At 45.3% G+C, this 21468-nt stretch overlaps 1 protein-coding gene across 4 annotated transcripts in view; it reads right to left on the bottom strand.

The window, feature by feature from the left end:
- The window catches only part of CADPS2 (calcium dependent secretion activator 2), a 1183693-nt gene that overhangs the window by 487985 nt on the left and 674240 nt on the right, over window positions 1-21468 (bottom strand). For all 4 annotated transcript variants that reach the window (XM_082254958.1, XM_082254959.1, XM_082254960.1 and 1 more), the window contains exon 16: window positions 9663-9786. In XM_082254958.1, the coding sequence (XP_082111084.1) occupies window positions 9663-9786 (124 nt within the window). The remainder of the gene's footprint in view (window positions 1-9662; window positions 9787-21468) is intronic.

The raw sequence follows: 21468 nt of genomic DNA, 5'->3' as shown, positions 1-21468 counted from the left end.
ATTTCTGAAAACACTTAGCCTCAGGGAGACCCCTGGGTATGCCCTCAATGACCCATACCTGGAGGCCAGAAGTAGACTTGTTGTGGTGTTCCAAAAAATGGCAGGGGACACTGTTAGTCACTCCCCTTTTCAATAACCTTTTTCAAAGAGGTCTGATTGTACGGCCTATATAAAGGAGCCCGCATGGACATTTCAAACAAACTACAAAGTCTGAGGAACAGCTGTAGAATTCGTTGATAAAGTAGGTTTTCCCTTTCGCTGTGAAATACTTCTGTTTGTATGTTACAACGGGGCATGTTTTGCATAGAGTCTTTTTGCACTGGTACATAAAATGGATATAAAAAGTCTACAAACCCCTGTTAAAATATCAGGTTTCTGTGATATAAAAAATTAGAAAAAGATAAATCTTTTCAGAACTTTTTCCACCTTTCATGTGACCTATAAACTGTACAACTCAATTGAAAAACAAACTGAAATGTTTTAAGGGGGGGGGGGGGAGTGAACTAAAATAATGTGTTTGCTTAAGTGTGCACACCGTCTTATAACTGGGGATGTAGCGGAGTTCAGAATTACGCAATCACATTCAAACTCATGTTAAATATGAGTCCGTACACACCTGCCATCTATATAAAGGGCCTCTGATTACCCCAAATAAAGTTCAGCTGCTCTAGTAGGTCATTGCTGACATTTTCTTAGTCGCATCCTACAGCAAAAGAGATCTTCCAAAGCATCAGAGGGATCTCATTGTTAAAAGGTATCAGTCAGGAGAAGGATAAAAAAGAATTCCCAAGGCATTAGATATACCATGAAACACAGTGAAGACAGTTATCATCAAGTGGAGAAAATATGGCACAACAGTGACATTACGAAGAACTGGCCGTCCCTCCAAAATTGAAAACTGGTCAGGGAGGCTGCCAAGAGGCCTATAGCAACATTAAAGAAGCTGAAGGAATATTTAGTAAGTACTGGTTGTGTGGTACATTTGACAACAATCTCCCTTATTCTTCATATGTCTGGGCTATAGGGTAGAGTGGCAAGACAGAAGTCTTTACTTACAAAGAAAAACATCCAAGCCCAGCTGAATTTTGCAAACACACATCCAAAGTCTCCCAAAAGCATGTTGGAAAATGTATTATGGTCTGATGAAACCAAGGGTGAACTTTTTGGCCATAATTCCAAAAGATGTTTGGCGCAAAAACAACACTGCACATCACTAAAACAACACCATACCCACAGTGAGACGTGGTGGTGGCAGCATCATGCTTTGGGACTGCTTATCTTCAGCTGGAACAGGGGTCTTAGTCAAGGTAGAGGAAATATGAACAGTTCTAAATACCAGTCAATATTGTCACAAATATTGTCACAAAACCTTTAGACTTTTGCTAGAAAGCTTAACATGATGAGGAACTTCATCTTTCAGCAAAAGCACACATCCAAATCAACAAGGGAATGGCCTCACCAGAAGAGGAATAAAGTTTTGGAATGGTCTAACCAGAGCCTATACCTAAATCTGATTGAAAACCTGTGGGGTAATCTGAAGAGGGCTGTGCAGAGGAGATGCCCTTGCAATCTGACAGATCTTGAGTGTTTTTGCAAAGAAGAGTGGGCAAATATTGCCAAGTCAAGATGTGCCATGCTGATAGACTCATATCCAAAAAGACTGAGTGCTGTAATAAAATAAAAAGGTGCTTCAACAAAGTATTGGGGGGGGGGGGGCTTATGCAACCACATTATTTTATTTTTACCTACCTCTACCTAAAATATTTTAGTTTGTTGTTCAACTGAGTTGTACAGTTTATAGGTCACATTAAAAGTGGAAAAAGTTATGAAATTATTTATCTTTGTCTTATTTTATACATCACATAAACCTGACATTTTAACAGGGATGTTTAGCCTTTTATATCCACTGTACCTTTAATGGAAAAAAGGTAGGTAGACTGAGTGAATGGGTGGGGCCTAGGGGCCTGAGTTTGCTCAGGGCTATTTTGTTCTTCAGACTAGGTGCTCTTCTGTACGTTACCTCGGGTTTTCTAGGGATAAGAGACTGTAGGAATGTGTCCTTTCGGAGGATAAGCCAATGTTTGGCTAGGATGTATTACATTTATAAGTTTGCCACGATACTAGGTGGTAAATCGAGGTATGTGTCCCTCCTCTTTGTTGGCCACCAGAACCCTGGATGACCATATCAGACAAAACAGAGGCTTCCTTCCTCCGTAAAGACTTTTACCAGACCCCCTACTTTTATCACCTTCCTAAAGTCCATAAGAATTTCAACAACCCACCCGGTCAACCGATCGTGGTGGCCATAGACAGCTACTAGTGTCACTAACGGCTTCTCTCAATACATAGACCAATTTCTACAACCCTTCGCTTAAAGTCTACCTTCCTTCATTCCTGATAATATACACCTCCTGGAACTACTATCCCCCTATACTTGGGAGGACAGTTATTGTTGGGTCTCGTTGGATGTAAACTCACTTTACACATCCATTCCTCACCATATTGGCTTATCAGACCTTCAGCACTCTCTCTTTGCTGATCCACTACTCAACCCCCTGACAGGTCAATTTAATCCTGGAAGCCACATCCTTTTGTTTATCCCACAACTATTTCACTTTTGACGAGTACTACCTTCGAATACAAGGTACTGCGATGGGCCCCTTTGTAACACAAACAGAAGGACTTCACATTGAAAGCGAAAACCTACTTGATCAATGAATTCTACAGCTGTTCCTCAGACTTTGTAGTTTATTGTTTGAAATGCCAATGCGGACCCCCCTATATAGGCCGCACCATCAGACCTCTTCGAAAAAGGTTTCGAGAGCGCCAATATTTTATTGAAGAGAGAAGAGACATGCACAGTGTCACCGACATTTTTTAGAACCCCACCGCAAATCTCCTTCCAGGTATAGGTCATTGAGGGCATACCCAGGGGTCTACCCGAGGCTGAGTGTTTTCAGAAATTCTGCCAGAGGGAGACCTTCTGGATTTATAACTTAGACACCCTCTCGCCAGGAGGGCTCAATGAGAAATTGGAAGTCTCCTCTATCCTGTAGACCTTCTCCTTTTCTTCTAGGTACAGCTCCCCTCCCCCCCATTCTTATGGTCCCATCCTTTACTTTATATTGAGTGTTAACACCACATCTATTTACATCCGCTTTCATCAATTTCTGTCGTACAGTTTATCACAGTGTTATACCACCAACCGATCTATACACTTATTAATTACATAAGAACCTCCGCTTTAGGCCCTCACGTAATATCTTCTTTTCCTACAATATATAACCAGTTGACTTCTCAGATCCTCCTAATTCTGGTTCCCTAACTCACTCCATCATCTATGTTTTAATGGGGTCCTTCACAGTATAGGATAGATTCTTCCCATTTTCCTCTAATAAAAATTTTACACTTACTCATATTTTTTTGGTAATCTAATTTTGTATTGAATCTATTATGATTATTATTATGCTTTGATCAGTTTGCTTCCTACCTGTATTTGACATTTTTCCTTATTCCTTTCACACTCTCCCACCAAATACTGTGTGAATACCATCCATTCCTGTCAGCCCATCAATATCCTATCTAGCCACCAACTCATTGCTGGTTATTCCCACACTGCCACCGCACTATTTTCAGTTACACCACTTGCACTAGAACCCTGTGCCCTCTGGTGCCTCCTTATTTGAATGCCTCCATTGTCCCTGCTCCCTAACCTGATAAAGGCGTGCGCATGCCCAGAACCGGCATCATGCAGACTCGGAAACGTGTTGCACACTCCCCCTCCAGTGACATCACTCTGCCAGCGTTGCAGGCCCACGCTGTCCCCCAACATGACCTTAGCGTCTCGGCTTCTCCCTGGAAACTTACGCCCAGCTTCCTCCATGCAGTAGGGGACCCTGGCAGCCCCTCGTACTGTACCTCGAGTTTCCCCTTGTATTTTACTCTAAAAAAAAATTCATGATGTCTGAACTTAGAGGTGCTTTTCGCTCTATTTTCTCCTGATTGCTTACTGCTATGCCATCAATGTTTGCAAATTTTTTTTCTTTCTTTAGGCTTCCTAAAGCTCTGCACTTTTGTACTACCTCGTTGCAGAGAGGTACATCATATCTTCCCCCCCATTGGCTCCTGGGATATATGTGTCATCAATCTCAGGAGTCAACAGGCATCCTCCACCCCATGTGTGCCTCACTTTCTTCACACTGCGCAGGGGTGAGATCAGGAGGTGCATGCTTGGTAGCCAGCTGCACAGCATTCCAGGAAAAAAGTCCATCTGGGCTTCAGATGCCCACACTGAAGATAGAAGCTTACAGGATCGAGGGGGCACAGTAAGTAACATTGGATTTACAAGGAACACAAACGATTATATATGCAGCTTATGACAATTTGCATGTCATCAGCTGCGACTATATTGCAGGTATATCAAAACAAGATGTGTTCAATTTCTTAGTTTTGTTTTCCTTCTAAAGAAGCCACAGCCTAAATAGAAAAGTCTGTCCCTTACAAGCAGCTGCAGGGTGCAACCCATACTCCCTGTGGGAAAGCAGTGGTCTAATTGCCGAGGTCCGACACCCCCTACTGAATCATACCTATAGCTCTACAGTTATATTGAGAGCTCTGGCTCTGACGTAGCAGTGGGTGTGTTGGGACCTTTGCAAAGAAATCAGTGCTTCCTCACAGAGAGAAAGGGTCCCACTCTGCAGCATGCTAACTAAACAAACTAGTCAGAGGTAATTGTGATGTCATCAACCATGACTATATTTGGCCACAAAAGCTGCCCGTGACCCCTGGACGGGGGCTTAGGTTGGCATTTAGCAGTCCACTAAACCAAGAGCAGGCTCAGTTAGACCTAAAGCTGAAGCTCATTACTAGTCCTCACAGTGATATCAAGCAGAGAGTAGCATTATCCTGTTATGCTACAAAATACAAATGACAACAAGTCAAGCTGACCATGCTTATAAATTGGTTTTTCAGGTATACTAAAGAGTGATTACTGCCTTCTCCCTTCGGCAATGTCAAACCTCAAATGATTTTATCTATTTTGCCAATATCTTGGCTCTGTTGCTAATAGATTTGTAAATTTGCTGAATTTGGTAGGAAATTCACGTCAGTATCCAGTTGTAGAGTTTATGGAGATTAAATATCAACTGTTACCTATCAACTAAGTCGGTAATGTCGACTGGCAAGTTGTAAATGCCTCTAACAATTTAGATTTATCAGGTTCCTTACATAAGCTTTCCCAGGTGGGAAAGCAAAAATGCATGATGTTGGAAATGGCACAAAAATGCTGCTGCCAGGTTATGGTGAGTCAAGGAGAACAAACATAGTAGGTAGTCATCAAAGCTTACAAGGTCTGTTCAAGCATAAGCAAAGGCAGAAGCTTCAGTTAGACCTGCTTGTTGTGCCTTTCAAAGCATTCACTTTCCCTGGGTTGCAACTCTCATATGGCATTGTTTAAAAAAAAAAAAAAGGACAGCACATTTATAGATATAGGTTTCACGGTTACTTATTTAAGGCTTGCAAAGCAATTTAAATATCTGTATCATAAAAGGTGATTATTCTGCACTATGTTTCATGTATTTTGGAACAAGGTACTTTTGTGTGAATGTAAATAAGCCCATTTTTACATAGCAGGTATCAATTTTTTTTTCATTTAGGTTTTTGAGACGACTTGCTTTTTAATGGAATAGAGCACTTTATTTACATTACATGTGTCAGACATTACATATGTGCCCCTGTGCCAACACAAACATACTTTTGCTAGTTTCTCTAAAAACAAAACCTAAAAAGAGACATTAATTAAGAGCTGGTCCTCTAACCTTTCTGGGAGAGCAATATTACCACCAAGAGTAGTTAGAACTCCTACTGGGCCAGATCTGTCTACAGCACGTCTTCACATCGGAATGAATTAGTGCCCATAAAAATCATTTATTTTGACAAGCCATATGGCAAGAACTGGCAATAAGCCTATAAATTATATCAGAGGCACTATGAGACCAAAAATGAATTCTGGAAACCAGTAAACAGTAACAGACCTGATGGAGGCCACCTATCTTGCTCTACAGGGTCTGAGATAGTGAGTGAACCAATTAAAGCTGGCCACAACCTGCACACTTTCCTCATAAAGGCTGTTTCTCTAGAGCTGGGAGATATGTCTTGTGCTGACTGCATACACCAGGGATCCTCAAACTACAGCTCAACTACACATCCCATGAGGCATTGTAAAACTCTGACATTCTTATTATTATTATTATACAGGATTTATATAGCGCCAACAGTTTTCACAGCGCTTTACAATGTGACATTCACAGACATGACTAGGCATGATGGGAATTGTAGTTCCCGAACAACTAGAGGGCCATAGTTTGAAGACCCCTGGCATACATGTCAGTCTACATTGATCTTCCTATGCCATGACCATGACCACAACCCACTCCCTGTCAATAAACGGTAAAAAGAGAAAGACAAGAAAAATAGTCTTGGGACTACAACTAAAAACACTCATCCCAACAATACTCCTTTTGGGACAAAAAAAAAAAAAAGAACCGTTTGTGAACTCTACTGTCAAGAATTACTGTGGAAACATACACTATTTTACCAGAAGTATTGGGATGCCTGCCTTTACACGCACATGAACTTTAATGGCACCCCAGTCTTAGTCCGTAGGGTTCAATATTCAGTTGGCCCACCCTTTTCAGCTATAACAGCGTCAACTCTTCTGGGTAGGATGTCCCCAAGGTTTAGGAGTGTGTCTATGGGAATGTTTGACCATTCTTCCAGATGCACATTTGTGAGGTTAGGCACTGATGTTGAATGAGAGGTCTGGATTGCAGTCTCCACTCTAATTTATCCCAAAGGTGTTTTATCGGGTTGAGGTCAGGACTTTGTCCAGGTCAGTCAAGTTTCTCCACCTCAAACTCGCTCATCAATGTCTTTATGGACCTTGCTTTGTGCACTGGTGCGCAGTCATGTTGGAACAGGAATGGCCACCCCAAACTGTTCCCACAAAATTTGAAGCATGAAATTGTCCAAAATGTCTTGGTATGCTGACACCTTAAGATTTATCTTCAATGGAACTAAGGGGCAAGCCCAACCCCTGAAAAACAACTCAACACCATAATGCCCCCCTCCACCAAATTATTTGGACCAGTACAAAAAGTAAGGTCCATAAAGACATGTAAAGGCAGGCGTCCCAATACTTTTGGTAATATAGTGTATTTTGATATGGATAACACTGACACATATAAAGATCAGACCAAAATGTGAATGTGTGGGGAGAATTGGATAAAGGGAAGCATATTCAAAGACCAACTCTAGTTTTGGAGGAAGATAAAAAATAAATTGCACATTGCATTTAACAAATAAAAAAAGAAAAAGGGGGGTGGGTGGCCTACTTGCAAAGCCCCTCTCTTGGAGCACATCACAAGGCAAAGGAGAGTTAATTCTTAGACTATTGGGTTATGCCCTATCTCTAGGTGATTGCACATTGACAAACAGCAAAGCTTGATCCAGTCCTGTATAGACCCACCCACTCCCAGCATTGGGGGATTGGCTGAGAGAAAAACACGTACAGCCTCCTATACATTCAGGTAGTGGAGAGCAAGCACCTGGGGAGGATTAGGACAAAGACAATATAAAGGCAACACTATGTTCCAATTTAGGTGAAAAGCTGAGACCACCTTAGGAAAAAATAAGTTCTTATGCCTTAAAACAATCTGACTGTGTGAAGAATAAGAAAGGATTCCTGATAGGACAAGGTCATAAATTCAGACACCCTCCTCATAAAAGTGATAGCCACAAAAAAAGGCAACCTTGCAGTAAAGAAGAGGGAGAGAACTGCCTTGGAAAAAAGCTAAAATCTAATCTAACACACTCGTGCAAAAGCAAAGAGAATTCTGGGAATGGAACACGCATGCCAGGGTCGTGTCCAGGTCAAGACCCATAGATTTCAGATTGTGTGACAGTACCAGTGTCAACTTTTGGAGAATAAGGACTTTACCAAATTCTTTACAACTTTCCAGAAGTGTAGGTAGTCCAAATACCAAGAAAGGGGATCTGGCTGAAAGGGTACAGACACATACTGGAAATGCTGCTCACCCACTGGATAATGTTGATGAGGCAAAAAAATAAAAAATGGGGTTATACGAGTAGACATCCTTATTGTCCATCAAGGCCAGTAATGTCCCCTGATAAAGATAGGCAATCAATCACCAAGTGCACAGATTCCATACAGAACCTTTGAACATGTGGAAACACGGTTAAGCACTTTAGGTCCATAATGGGCTGCTCATTGCAATTCAGCTTAGTCACCTTGTAAAGGTTGGAATAGTGACTGTGAAACCTTTCTGGTTCCAGAACAGGAGAAAAAAAACCCTGAGAATGCAGCCAACAAGGCTGCTCTATTGTCAGGGGCAGTGGGCACATCGAATGGCAAGCATGGAGGAGACCAGACTACAGCGTGTAGCCTCTAGAGACAATGTTTTGAACCCAGACATTGGAGATATCTCTGGTATAGTGTTAACGACAAAGGGGCTAGATGTTCCCCCCAATTTTATAAGTGAGGGCAACCCTTCATCGGGAATAAGGTTTGTTGCCTGCCTTAGCAGGCTTGGGGTTCCACAATTTTTTATGAAAGGAAGTTATCTGCTTAGTCCCCCAAGTTCTGCAAAGAACCCTTGTTGGTTCCAGACGAAGGCAAAAGAGTACACCTTTCTTCCAGAATCTTTTGTATAAATGTATTCAAGGCATTGTCAAAGAAGTATTAAAAGGTGCAAATTCAAAGGTAGCTCCTGTGGTGACAGAGACCTAGACCACAAATCCTTAAGGATATTTGCCAATTGTTTTGGTAGCTGAAGCAGGAAGTTTCTCTTTTGACACAAAGGTCCCTGAGGAAGGAGCTTTGAAAGAAGTGGATCAGAAACTGAATGCTGCATCAGAGCAGGGTATATCTACCAAAAAAAATGTTGTAGCTCAAAATAAAAAAAAAATAAAAAATCATAACTCATCCTGGCTTAGTACTTATCGATTAAAAGGAATATGTAGCAAACGAGGTCAGAATGCTTAAAATTGAGTATGTATTCTGTGTCAGTCGCTCACTAAGTATAAAAGCTAGAAGGAAAAAACCTGATAATTAGGAGCCAGTTATAGTTGTCATATTTCTATCATGATACATTACTTTTAAAGTATTAGACTATTTAAAGTACTCAGACTATTCAATGCTAGAAATCAAGATTAATTTGTTTACCTTTCCTATACAAATGTACTACATACTAAAGCAAAAACATTGCGAATACAAAAAAAAAAAAAAAAAAAAACACAAAAAACAAATAGCAAAATTATGGCATTACAATAACCATCTGTGGTAATATAAGATGATATGATATGTAGTTTAAAGAAAAAATTGTGCTATAACAGATCCATATAGGGTCAACATTTTTTAAGCTTTTTTTTTTTTTTTTAATTAATTTTGTAGTCTAAATAAAGCTTAACAAAACTATTGTGGAAACAATCATTTGGGTATAAACGTTGACATGTTGTGTATATGTGATATAGATGTATACAGAAATAATGTATACTATATATATATATATATAGATCTCAAAATAAATAAAAAAAATATATTTATTCTTAAAGTAAATCAGCTTTACTTTATATAAATATCTGACCTTCAATTTTGGCATATTCTGTAAGTCGGGTGTAATTGATCAAGGCAGCTTTTTCAAGGCATCTTCTTATAACTTTCTTGACCTCTTCAGCAGGTATAGGAGTTGCAATATCTTTCATCAAAACCTGAATTTTAAATTAAATTATTAATTAAGGAGAATTTACATTTTTCAAAAAAAGTAACTGCAATGCCATAACTTAACCACTTCAATACAGTGCACTTTCAACCCTTCCTGCCCAGGCCAATTTCAGCTTTCAGCGCTGTCACAATTTGAATGACAATTGCATGGTCATGCTGCACTGTACCCATATGAAATTTTTATAATTTTTTTTACCTACAAATAGAGCTTTCTTTTGGTAGCATTTAATCCCCTCTGGTTTTTTTTTTTGCTAAACAAATAAAAACAGGCCGAAAATTTAAAAAAAAAAAAGTTCTTTGTTTATGTTAAAAATTGTGTAAATAAGTATGTTTTCTCCTGCACTGACAAGCACTGATGAGGCTGCACTGAGGGGCACTGATAGTCATTGATGAGGTGGTACTGATGATGAGGCACTAATATGTAACACTGATGGGCACTCATAGGCAGCACTAATGGCCACTGTTGGTGACACTGATAGGCGCTGATAGGCAGCACTAATGGGCACTTAAAGGTGGCACTGATAGGCAATGATGGGAATTGATGGGCAGCACTGATAGATGGCACTAATAGGCAGCACAAATAAGGCACTGACAGGCATTACTAATGGACACTGATTGGCATTTTTAATTAGCACTGATTGGCATCCCTGGTGGGCTCTAGTGTGCATCCCTGATGGGTCTGTGCAGATAATCAATGCAGACCCCCCCCCCCCCCCCCCGGTCAGGAGAGCCCCCGATCAGCTCTCCTCTACACGCGCCTTGTCAGCGTGAATGGAGGCAAGACGATCAACGGCACTTCCTGGTTACGATGTGACCAGCTATGATTAGTTACAGATGATCACATGGTAAAGAGCCAGGTCATAGGCTCTTTGTCGGGATCAGAGATGCGACGTGTCAGAGTGACACACCACCGATCGCCGCTCTTCATACACACGAGTGGCTTATCCTGCTGGACATCACAGGCGGGAAGTGGTTAAAGGACAACTATAGCATTTGTTTAGCTATACATGAAAATGTGACCGGCTTACAGAATAATTGTACAAAAAGAAAAAACTGGATTTTTGTCTTACCGTAAAATCCTTTTCTCTGATGTTCACTGACAGACACAGATCCATATCTTCTCTTCATAGGAGATGGACTAGGCGGAAACAGATTTGACTACGCCCCTAGGGCCATCCTAGGGGTATACTTCCCACTTCCTGCTATAGGACTTCAGTTTGTAAAAAGCAGTGTCAGAAGAATACATAACCCAACTCAACAAAGGGGTGGGTGCAGTGTTCGTCAATGATCATCAGAGAAAAGGGTTTTACGGTAAGACAAAAATCCAGTTTTCTCTTTCGTTCATTGACGGACACATCTCCATATCTTCTTTGACCTTGGGATATCCCAAAGCAGTGTCAACATTAGGGGTGGGAAAACACAGTAATACACATAATTCCCTAAAGTGCTAAACATAGCCAACCAGATAAACCGGGAGCTCAACTAGGAACAACTGGAGCTCACCAACCAGAAAAAAATATACCCTCAAGAGGCAGGAGCCTCTGCAATAGCAGACTGCAAAACTTTGCAGCCAAATGCAGCATCTGCAGATGCGAGTACATCCATCTTGTAAAACTTTTTGAATGTATGCACAGACAACCATGTGGCCACCTTGCACACCTGGACCACTGACACCTGATGACGGAAGGCCCAGGAGGCACTAAGTGCTCTTGTAGAATGTGCCTTAACAGGGAAAGGAGGAACCTGTCCCCTGATGGAATAGGCCTGAACCACTGTCTGCCTGATCCATCTGGAAATGGTCGCAGCAGATGCGGCCTGCCCCTTGCGAGATCCAACCATAAGGACAAACAAGGAATCCAATTTCCGAATCGACTCAGTCACCGCCAGGTACACCCTGATTGCCCGACCACATCCAGGGAATGTAAAGCAATTTATTTAGGATGTTTTGGCTTAGGGTACAAGGAAGGCAACATAATGTCTTCATACAAGTGGAAACCCTAGACAACCTTGGAAAGGAACAACTGAGAGGGACAGAGCACCACTTTGTCCCTGTGAACCACCAAGTAATGTGACCGACAGGAACACGCAGCCAGCTCTGACACCCTGCGTGCAGAAGTAATAGCCAACAAGAAGGCCACCTTCTGTGACAGCATAAGCAGAGGCAGTTTTTGAAGAACTGACAGTACTAGAGTCAGGTCCCACTGAGGTACCAGGGACCTTACTGGAGGAGCAAAGTGGGGAACCCCCTGGACCAAAGTATGAACTAAAGAATTTGCAGCCAACTGCCATTGAAAAAAAATTGCCAAGGCGGAAAAAATGGTCGTTAATGGTGCCCAGAGCCAAACGCTGATCTACACCCTGTTGTAGAAACTCCAACAGACGAGACACTGAAAAGGAATGGGGAGAAACCCCCCGAGACTCACACCAAGAAATGTATGCCCTCCAAACGCTATGATAAATCTTCCTAGAAGTAGATTTTCTAGCTTTTAACAATGAAGGAAACACTGAATCTGGCAACCCTCTATCCTTCAGTACCTGGCTTTTAATAGCCAGGCCATTAAAAACCAGCGACCGTAAAGCAGGATGGAAGATCGAGCCTTAAGACAAAAGATCTTCTCTGAGAGGGAGTCTCCAAGGGGAATCAGCTACCAGCCTTATGAGGCCTGCGTACCAAGATCGCCAAGGTCAGTCTGTAGCCACCAGAATGACTGGAATCCCTTCTGCCTCGATTCTGCGCATAAGTCTCGGCAGAATCTGTAGTGGAGGAGACGCGTAAATCAGACGATACTGACCCAGAGGGGCCACCAGAGCATCTGCGGCATCGGCCAAAGGATCCTGAGATCTTGCCACAAATCTATGAACTTTCCGGTTGGGACGAGAGGCCAACGGGTCCACATCAGGAGTCCCCCACCGAAGGCACAGTTGTTGAAACACTTCCGAGTGAAGAGACCATTTGTCCGGCTCCAACGCCTGTTGACTGAGGTAGTCTGCCTGCCAATTTTCCATCCCTGGAATGTGCACAGCAGAGAGGGCCAGAACATATCATTCTGCCCAACTTAGAATGCCGGCTACTTCTCTGGCTACTAGGGCACATTTGATGCCCCCTTGATGATCGACATATGCCAAATCCATGGCATTGTCTGGCTGAATCCTTATCGGGCACCCCTGCAGACGATCCGTCTACAGGGACAAGCAAATCGTCAATACCCGAATCTCCAGGATAATGATCGGCAGACTGGACTCCTCCCGAGTCCAAACACCTTGAGTCGAATCTGTGCCCAAGACACCTCCCCACCTGGACAGGCTGGTGTCTGTGAAAACCACTGTTCAGTACCGGGGGAAAAAGTACTTCCCCTGTCGAAGCGCCGGGGAACGGAGCCACCAAATCAGGGATTCCCTTGCACCCCGGTTAAACAGAATCAGATTGTCCAGAGATTGAGGATTATTGTCCCATTTGGCAGAATCTCCTTTTTCAGATGCCTGGTATGGAACGGAGCAAATGGAACCGCCTCGAAGATGGAGACTATTAAGCCCAGCACTTGTATGCAAGGCCTGGGAGACGACCAATGGTTGGACAACAAGAGCCGAATCGCATGCTGCAACCTCAGCAGTTTCGCCTCCAGAAGGAACACCCTGGCTGAGGCTGAGTCCAAAGTCAGGCCCAGGTAGTCCAGTTTGTTGGATGGAGTCAAGGCTGATGTCAGTGTCCAGCTGAACTCTTGCAGAGTTCGCACAGTGCTGTCCAGATCATCTTTTAAGACAGACAAAGACTCTGCTCGCAGAAGAAGATCGTCCAGGTACCCCAGTACCGCGATCCCCCTCTGCCTGGGCAAGGTTAACACCAGGCCCAACACTTTTGTGAACACCCAAGGAGCTGAGGTGAGACCAAAGGGCAATGCCAAGAATTTATAATGCTCCTCTCCCACGGCAAAGCGAAGAAAACGCTGGAGTCAGGAATATATTCAGATATGATGGTAAGCGTCCTTGATATTGATCGAGGCCAGAAACTCCCCTTGATGAAGGGATGCCACGCCACCGCCGTGTGAATGGACTCCATCTGAAATTTCTGAACCCGCACAAAGCGATTCAGGGCCTTGAAGTCAAAGATTGGATGGACCTTGCCTTCCTTCCTGGGAACAGCAAACAGATTTGAATAAAATCCCTGAAAACATTCCAACTCTGGAACCGACACAATTACTCCTTGTGATACCAGATCCTGCACCACCCCATAAAGGCCCTGCAGCCGATCCGGTGACAGGCGCAAGTTGGAAGAGAAGAATATTGCTGGAGGGAAGGACCAAAACTCGATCTCGTAACTGGACCAAATCAACTCGTGGACCCATTTGTCTTGAATGAAAGAAATCTACGGGTCTGGAAAGAAGCAAAGACATCCCCCACCCCAGATATAGGTGAGGACGCTCCTTCAGGCAAAAGGGGGCTTGTCTGCAGGACCAGTGGAACCCACTTTTAACTTACCAGCCCAGGGCCTCTTGGGACCTACCCCGAAGTTACAGGTGGACTTTTGTCCCTTGTCCTTGGAGTCCCCTGGACGAAAGGGCCGTTTGTGAGCCGGGAAGAAAGGACCATGTTTACGATGAAGCTCTTTGCTCTTGGTAACCTATGGAAGCAGAGTACATTTACCTCCCATAAGAAGCTCTGAATAGGCGGTCTCCTACAAAAGGAAGATCAGTCAACACCTCTTTGGAAGCCTGGTCCGCACACCAGTATTTCAGCCAAATCATGCGGCGAAGGGTCACAGCTGTCTCAGACACTCTGCAGGCTAAAGGGGCCACATCCAGAGAGGCATTACAGATATACTGTAACCCCTGTATCAACTGATCCGCCAGCTCTGAAGGATGTTGACCCCCCTATCAAATCCGGGTGCAGAAGCTTTGCCCATTCCGTTAAGGTCTGGGAAATCAAGGTGATGGCAAACACCGGCCTCAAAATTGAACCTGTCATGGTGTAAATGTATTGGACCAGAACCTCAGCTCTCATGTTCACAAGGTCTTTAAAAAGACAGGGAATCCTCCACCGGAAGAAGCGTGGCTTTATTCAATCTGGAAACTTGAGAATCCACCACCGGTGGAACTGTCCGTTTTTACAAAAGGGGCTCTTCAAAAGGATATCTTCTAGCGAAAGGCTTAGGTATCCCAACCATGCAATTCGGGGATCCCCACTGACTTGTAACAATCTCGTTGAAATAGGCAGGAAAGGGGAACACCTTAGTCACCTTGGATGGTCTGCGGGTAGCAAATTGCCGACACAGCATTAGCGGTGTCCCTGACTTTTAAAATTTTCTGCACTGATACAAATTAGTGCCTCCACATGCGCCTTTTCATGTGCGGCTGTAGTGGAAGAGGATTCATGCTCACTGTCAAAGCACTAAGGGAGCGTGGACAGAGACCCCGTGGGTTTACTCACGTCTGCGGTGGCTGAATCTACCTCAGAATCTGAGGAGGCAGAGGATACAGGTGAAGGCGGGGGGATGGGGGGGGTGCTTCTTGCTAGGCCGCTTTTGAAGGGCCATATCAACCTTGGACACTAGTGACTGCAGGACCGCGTCATGGCTGCCGGGGCCGAGACAAAGAGAGACCCACAGCTCCTGAGACACATGCTCCAGGGACTCCATGGTTAACCCAGAGGCGGCCGGAAATATGTGGAAAAATTGCAATAAAACCCCCCTCACTGCTGCAGTGGTAGTACTACAAGTCCCAGCGCAACAGCGGCGCTACTATATAGCAGAAAGAGGAAACTGTACACACGCAGGGACCCACCACCACCGACTTAGGGAAAGATGCAGAGTGCCAAGCTGCTTATCCTGCAGCGATCAGAGAGAAGGAGGAAGCGCCGTCGCTGCCACTAGAGGCCCATCGCCGCATCACTGCTCCACAGGCTACAAGAAAATGGCCACCGCACTGATTTCAATAGGAAACTCCGAAAACATGGCCGCCGGATTACACAAACATGGCTGCCACAGCTTCAGAACAGCCATTCACAGTGAAATGGCAGCACCATGCGGAGCAGCCAATGGCCCTCCAGGTACTTGTAGTCTGCCAGGGGGGCCCTGACAGGGACCCTCACCCTTGACATTGCCACATAAAAATGGATTTTTGTAAAATCTTACCGTAAAATCCTTTTCTCTTAGCTCATTGACAGACGTAGTCCTCGGTGATACACCACCTTCGGGTTATGTTGCCTCCACAGGAGCAGGACTAGACAGGAAATTAAAAAGCTCTGGCCACACCCCAGGGGCAGTCCCAGAGGGTATATCCTCTCTCTCTCTGCCTCAGCAAATCAGTTATGTGAAAAAGCAGTCTTTAGAGATTTTAACCCAACTCAAAAAAACAGAGGGGCGGGGACTACGTCTGTCAATGAGCTAAGAGAAAAGGATTTTACGGTAAGATTTTACAAAAATCCATTTTTCTCTAGCGCTCATTGACAGACGTAGTCCTCGGTGATACACCACCTTCGGGACGTCCCAGAGCAGTATCACAACTGAGGGGTGGGAAAATGGAAATCAAATCCCAATCTAGAAGGCCCAACCGGTGCCAACTAGAAGTTTACAATGCTCATCCTTAATGATGAGACTCAACAAAAAAAGAGAAAACTATTTTTTTTTTTTTTTTTCCAAACAGAAAAAAACCCTCGAGGTAGACCACCGGTCTCCTCAAATTGCGGCCTGCAAAACCTTGCGGCCAAATGAGGCATCCGCCGATGCCGTCACATCAATTTTATAGAATTTTGTAAAGGTATGTACTGACGACCAAGTGGCCGCCTTACATACCTGGACCACTGACGCCTGATGGCGAAAGGCCCAGGAAGTACTGAGCGCTCGAGTGGAGTGCGCCCTAACAGGGAACGGAGGACTCTGACCCTTAATAGAATAAGCCTGTACCACCGTTAATCTAATCCATTTGGCAATGGTCGCGGCAGATGCAGGCAAACCCTTTCTGGGGCCATCCGTGATCACAAAAAGTGAATCCGTCTTACGGAATGATTCCGTAGCTTTCAGGTATACCCTGATTGCCCGAACCACATCTAAGGAATGCAACGCATGTTCCCGATGATGCTTGGGCTGAGGACACAAGGAAGGTAGTACAATATCTTCATTCAGATGAAAATCTGAAACCACCTTGGGAAGAAAAGATGGCTTAGGATGAAGTACTACCTTATCCCTATGAATCACTAGGTATGGGGACTGGCATGATAATGCAGCCAGTTCTGACACCCTGCGAGCAGAAGTAATAGCCACCAAGAAGGCCACTTTCTGGGATAAAGTAAGCAAGGGAATCTCCCTGATGTTTTCAAAAGGAGGTTTCTGTAGAACCGACAAAACCAAATTAAGATCCCAAGGCGGTAAGGGCGCGCGGACTGGAGGAGCCAGGTGCCGCACCCCCTGGATGAAATTCCGCACCAAGGACTTGGTAGCTAAAGGTTTCTGAAAGAAGATTGCTAATGCTGAAACTTGACCCTTGATGGTGCTAAAGGCTAGCTTCTGCTCAACCCCTTGTTGCAAAAAGGCCAATATTCGAGACACCGAATAGGTACGTGGAGGAAATCCTAAAGATTCGCACCACGCAATATAAGTTTTCCATGTGTGATAATAGACTTTGCTGGAAGTCGCTTTCCTTGCTTTAATAAGGGTAGGAATGACTGAAGCTGACAAACCTCTGTCCTTCAGTACTTGGGTCTCAATGGCCAGGCCATTAAACCCAGCGACTGTAAAGCATGATAGTAAATTGGTCCTTGAGACCACAGACACTCCCTGAGACGAAGTTCCCACGGAACGTCTACGACTAACATGTCCAAGTCGGCCAGGCCGGCTTGAGGAGGCCAGCCTAGAATTTCTAGGACCACTGGCGCTGATTGGATCTGAACCAGGCGTCCCTAGAGGTATCTGGCCCCGACCATCCGAGAAAGTCTGGTCGTTTTCTGTTCCCACACATTTATCAGATACCTGATAGTTATCAGGAAAGGTGATCTTTTCTGGTTGAACCTCAGGGACCGAAGTCACCCGACTAGAGGCTACTTGGCCTATCTGGTCAACCAGATCCGATTCCTGTGAGGTATCGGGACTAATCTTAGGAAAAGGTAAAGGAAAAGATCTATTCAGGGAACGGTAATTACCGCTTCCTGTAGTACTTAAATGTTGGAAGGGAAGAATCGCACCGGTAGTAGTGGTTGATGCTCGATCTAATGTCCTGAATACCGGTGAAAACGCCCCCCCCACCCTGAAACCGGGTGGGGGCGCACCTTCAGGCTGTGTACTCCTTTGCTTCGGGTTTGGCTGGGTTGGTCCTTTGCTTGTCCGACCAGCCCTTCTTGAACCCTCCTGGAGGAGTCTTGCCTTTCCCGCTAGTACCAGCCGGGCGCCCTTTATGGGCGGTAAAGAAAGGTCCTCGCTTGTTGCGAGGTCCCTTAGCTTTAGCAGCCTGTGGCAAAAAAGTGCTCTTGCCCCCAGTGGCATCCTTAATGATTTCATCTAGGTTGGCCCCAAATAGACGATTCCCCTGAAAGGGGAGATTTGTCAAGGTCTTCTTGGAACCTAGGTCAGCTGACCAGCATTTTAACCACAGCACACGTCTGAGGATCACCGCTGTCTTAGATGCATGCCCTAATAAGGGAGTAGTGTCCAAGGCTGCGTCACAGATAAACTGTAGCCCTTGTGTAATCTGTTCCATCAAATCAGATGTCTCCTGGGGAATATCTTTTCCCCTAAGATCTTGGCGTACCATTTTCGCCCATTCCGTAAGTGTCTGGGAAACTAGACCAATAACAATTACTGGTCTAAAAGCTGACCCTATCAGAGAGAAGATGGTGCGGGACTCTGCTTCCATCTTTCGATCCACCGGATCCTTAAAGGACGAAGTGTCCTCCACTGGAATAACCGTGGCTTTATTCAGCCTGGAAATAGGCGGATCCACGACTGGTGGTACCGTCCATTTCTTAATGATGGATTCCTCAAACGGATAGCGTCTAGCAATACGCTTGGAAATAGTAAAGGTACGTTTAGAATGCTCCCATTCTCCTTTAATCTGATTACCGAAACATTTAGGTACAGGAAAAGCCTTCATCGTCTTGATGGGCTTATTAGTACCAAAAAGGAATCTCTGTTTCAGTTGCCTCTGCCGGTAAAGCCTCAAGTTTTAAGGTTTCCTGCACTGCCACAACTAGTGCGTCCACCAATGCTTCTTCCTGAATAATAGCAGGAGAAGAAGCGTCCTCCTCACTGTCTGAGGGGGCTTTACCTGGGATAACAGCCCTTGCAGAGGAACCTGCAACTGCCGTGACCACCTCTAAATCTGAGTCAGAGGTGTCAGATGGTATAGGGGTAGGCGGGGGTCGCTTCCTTGACCCCCGTCCCTGACAGGCCGCCTCCACCCGAGCCACCATAGACTCCAAAATTGCTGTAAATGACTCTATACTCTGTGCACCGGCGGGTCCCGTGGCCCCCTCGAGGGAAACAGGTGGGGGAATATGTGTGGCAGGGTCCATGATAACTCCAGTTACTTCCTGGATAATATAATTCAAAAATAAAACTTTTCTTTTTTTTTTTTTTTCGACCCCCAGCGCCACAAAAGCCCCTTAGTGTTACCTGCTAGGGATCCCTATCGATCGAGAGAGAGAGAGAGATAGACCCCCAGGCTCACCACTTGATGCTCAGAGTTTAACTGCAACAGGTTACAGCGCTGTCTTAACAAACAGGAAGTCTTTTGGCTGGCTGCCCAGGAAGAAAGGAGGCGGCTCCGCCCCTCTGTACGCCTTCCGGCGCCTCCCCCAAGCTCCACGAGGTGTTTTGATCACCTCAAACATGGCCGCCCCCATGCTGGAGACACGAGGCTACGCCAAAATGGCGGCTCGTGCGATCCAGCAAAAAAAATGGCGGCGGCCCGTACTGAATAGCGGTGTGCTGCAGGGCACACAACACTCTCACTGCATGGGGATATGGCGTGGTTGGCGGTACCGGCCCTGGCGGACCGCATGGCCGTTCGGGAGGCCTGCTAATAGCTGGAGATCTGATTAGGAAGGCAGTCTACATGTCCGTGGCTTCTGACTGGTAGGTAGCTTATTCTTAACCCATAAGATTCCCAGAATGCCACAGATTACATCTTTAAAACATGTATACAATTAGATTGTTAGCTCCCAAACCAAGCCTCCTGGCTTTTTGCACACATAAAATCACACTCAAAGTAGGAGGATCTGTGTCATGTTGTAGGATAGAAAGGGACTCTATCTTACCATACAGAGAGGGGCCCGCGTTCACCACAAAACCCGTCAGGGGGAAAGGGGGAACATACTACTCACCATACCGGAACCAGGCGGGCACCAACTCCTGACAGTACCCCTCTCCACCGGGGCGGGAGGGCTGTCGACCGATACGGACGCCGTGACTCATGGTCTTTGGCGTTTCAGCGAGACGTTTAACTCGCGTGGACAGTCCTTTAATGGGACTTTGTCGCGGCCGACCCAGCGCGGAGCTATGGCCTGCACGCGCTCGTAGGCTGAACTGGGGTGACCACCGGATCTCAACATCCAGCCCGTCGCCCAGTTCAGCTTTCTTGCTTGAAGATCTCACAGGAACACTGGAGAAAAAAGCTGTCTAAAAAAATCCTTTAAGAAAAAATTCTTGCCAGGACCTAAGATCCCAGCAAGGTATCTAGGTCCTTACTCCTAACTAGACAGAAAATAACTGATTTGCTGAGGCAGAGAGAGAGAGGATATACCCTCTGGGACTGCCCCTGGGGTGTGGCCAGAGCTTTTTAATTTCCTGTCTAGTCCTGCTCCTGTGGAGGCAACATAACCCGAAGGTGGTGTATCACCGAGGACTACGTCTGTCAATGAGCGCTAGAGAAATTTATTTTGACCAACCCCGCCCCCCCAGCCAATCATCGCATGACCCCCTACCTGGAAGTAGCCAGGCAATCCCGGAGAGGGGGGACTAATGGGGGGGTAGGTGAAAGTGACATGTGCAGGGGACACCCCGCTAGTGAGGGGAGGGGAATCACTAGGTGGGAAGGACACATAGGGGGCCTACCAACCCAAGGAAAGGGCCCGCATTCACCACAACATTTTCCCAGAGGAGATGGGACACTACTCACCACACCAGGGAACCCAGTAGGTACCACTCCGGGCAGTCCATCGCACCATCTTGGAATGCGGGTGCTGCGGCTAGAGGCTCGCTGTGACTCAGGTCGTGACCAGTGTCCTGACCATGGCTATGCGTCCTCGCGATGCGTTTCACTCGCTGGCCAGCCCCCGTCCAGTGGGGCTAGGTCACAGCCAACCTAGGGTGGAGCTAAAGTTGGGTCGCGTTCTCTGGCCAGATTAGGAAGACCGTAAAGATCTAGGATATCCAGTGCGTCACCCAGTCCAGCAGTTGATTGTAGTTCTCACAGGAACAGAAAAATAATAAAAGGGGGAAACAAATTCCACTTAAAAGGGAAAAAATGCCAGGATCAGAGATCCCAGCAAGAAACCAGGTCCCTACTCCTGACTAGGCAGAAAAGAACTGAAGTCCTTTAGCAGGAAGTGGGAAGTATACCCCCAAGGACTGCCCTAGGGGGGTAGTCAAATTTGTTTCTGCCTGGACCTATTCCTAAGGTGAGCAACATAACCCAAGGGTCAAAGACGATATGGAGCTGTGTCCGTCAATGAACGAAAGAGAA

This window comes from Pelophylax lessonae, assembly GCF_965119305.1.
Source record: "Pelophylax lessonae genome assembly, chromosome: 4".
Lineage (NCBI taxonomy): Eukaryota > Metazoa > Chordata > Amphibia > Anura > Ranidae > Pelophylax > Pelophylax lessonae.
This window is presented reverse-complemented; position numbering and strand designations above follow the sequence as displayed.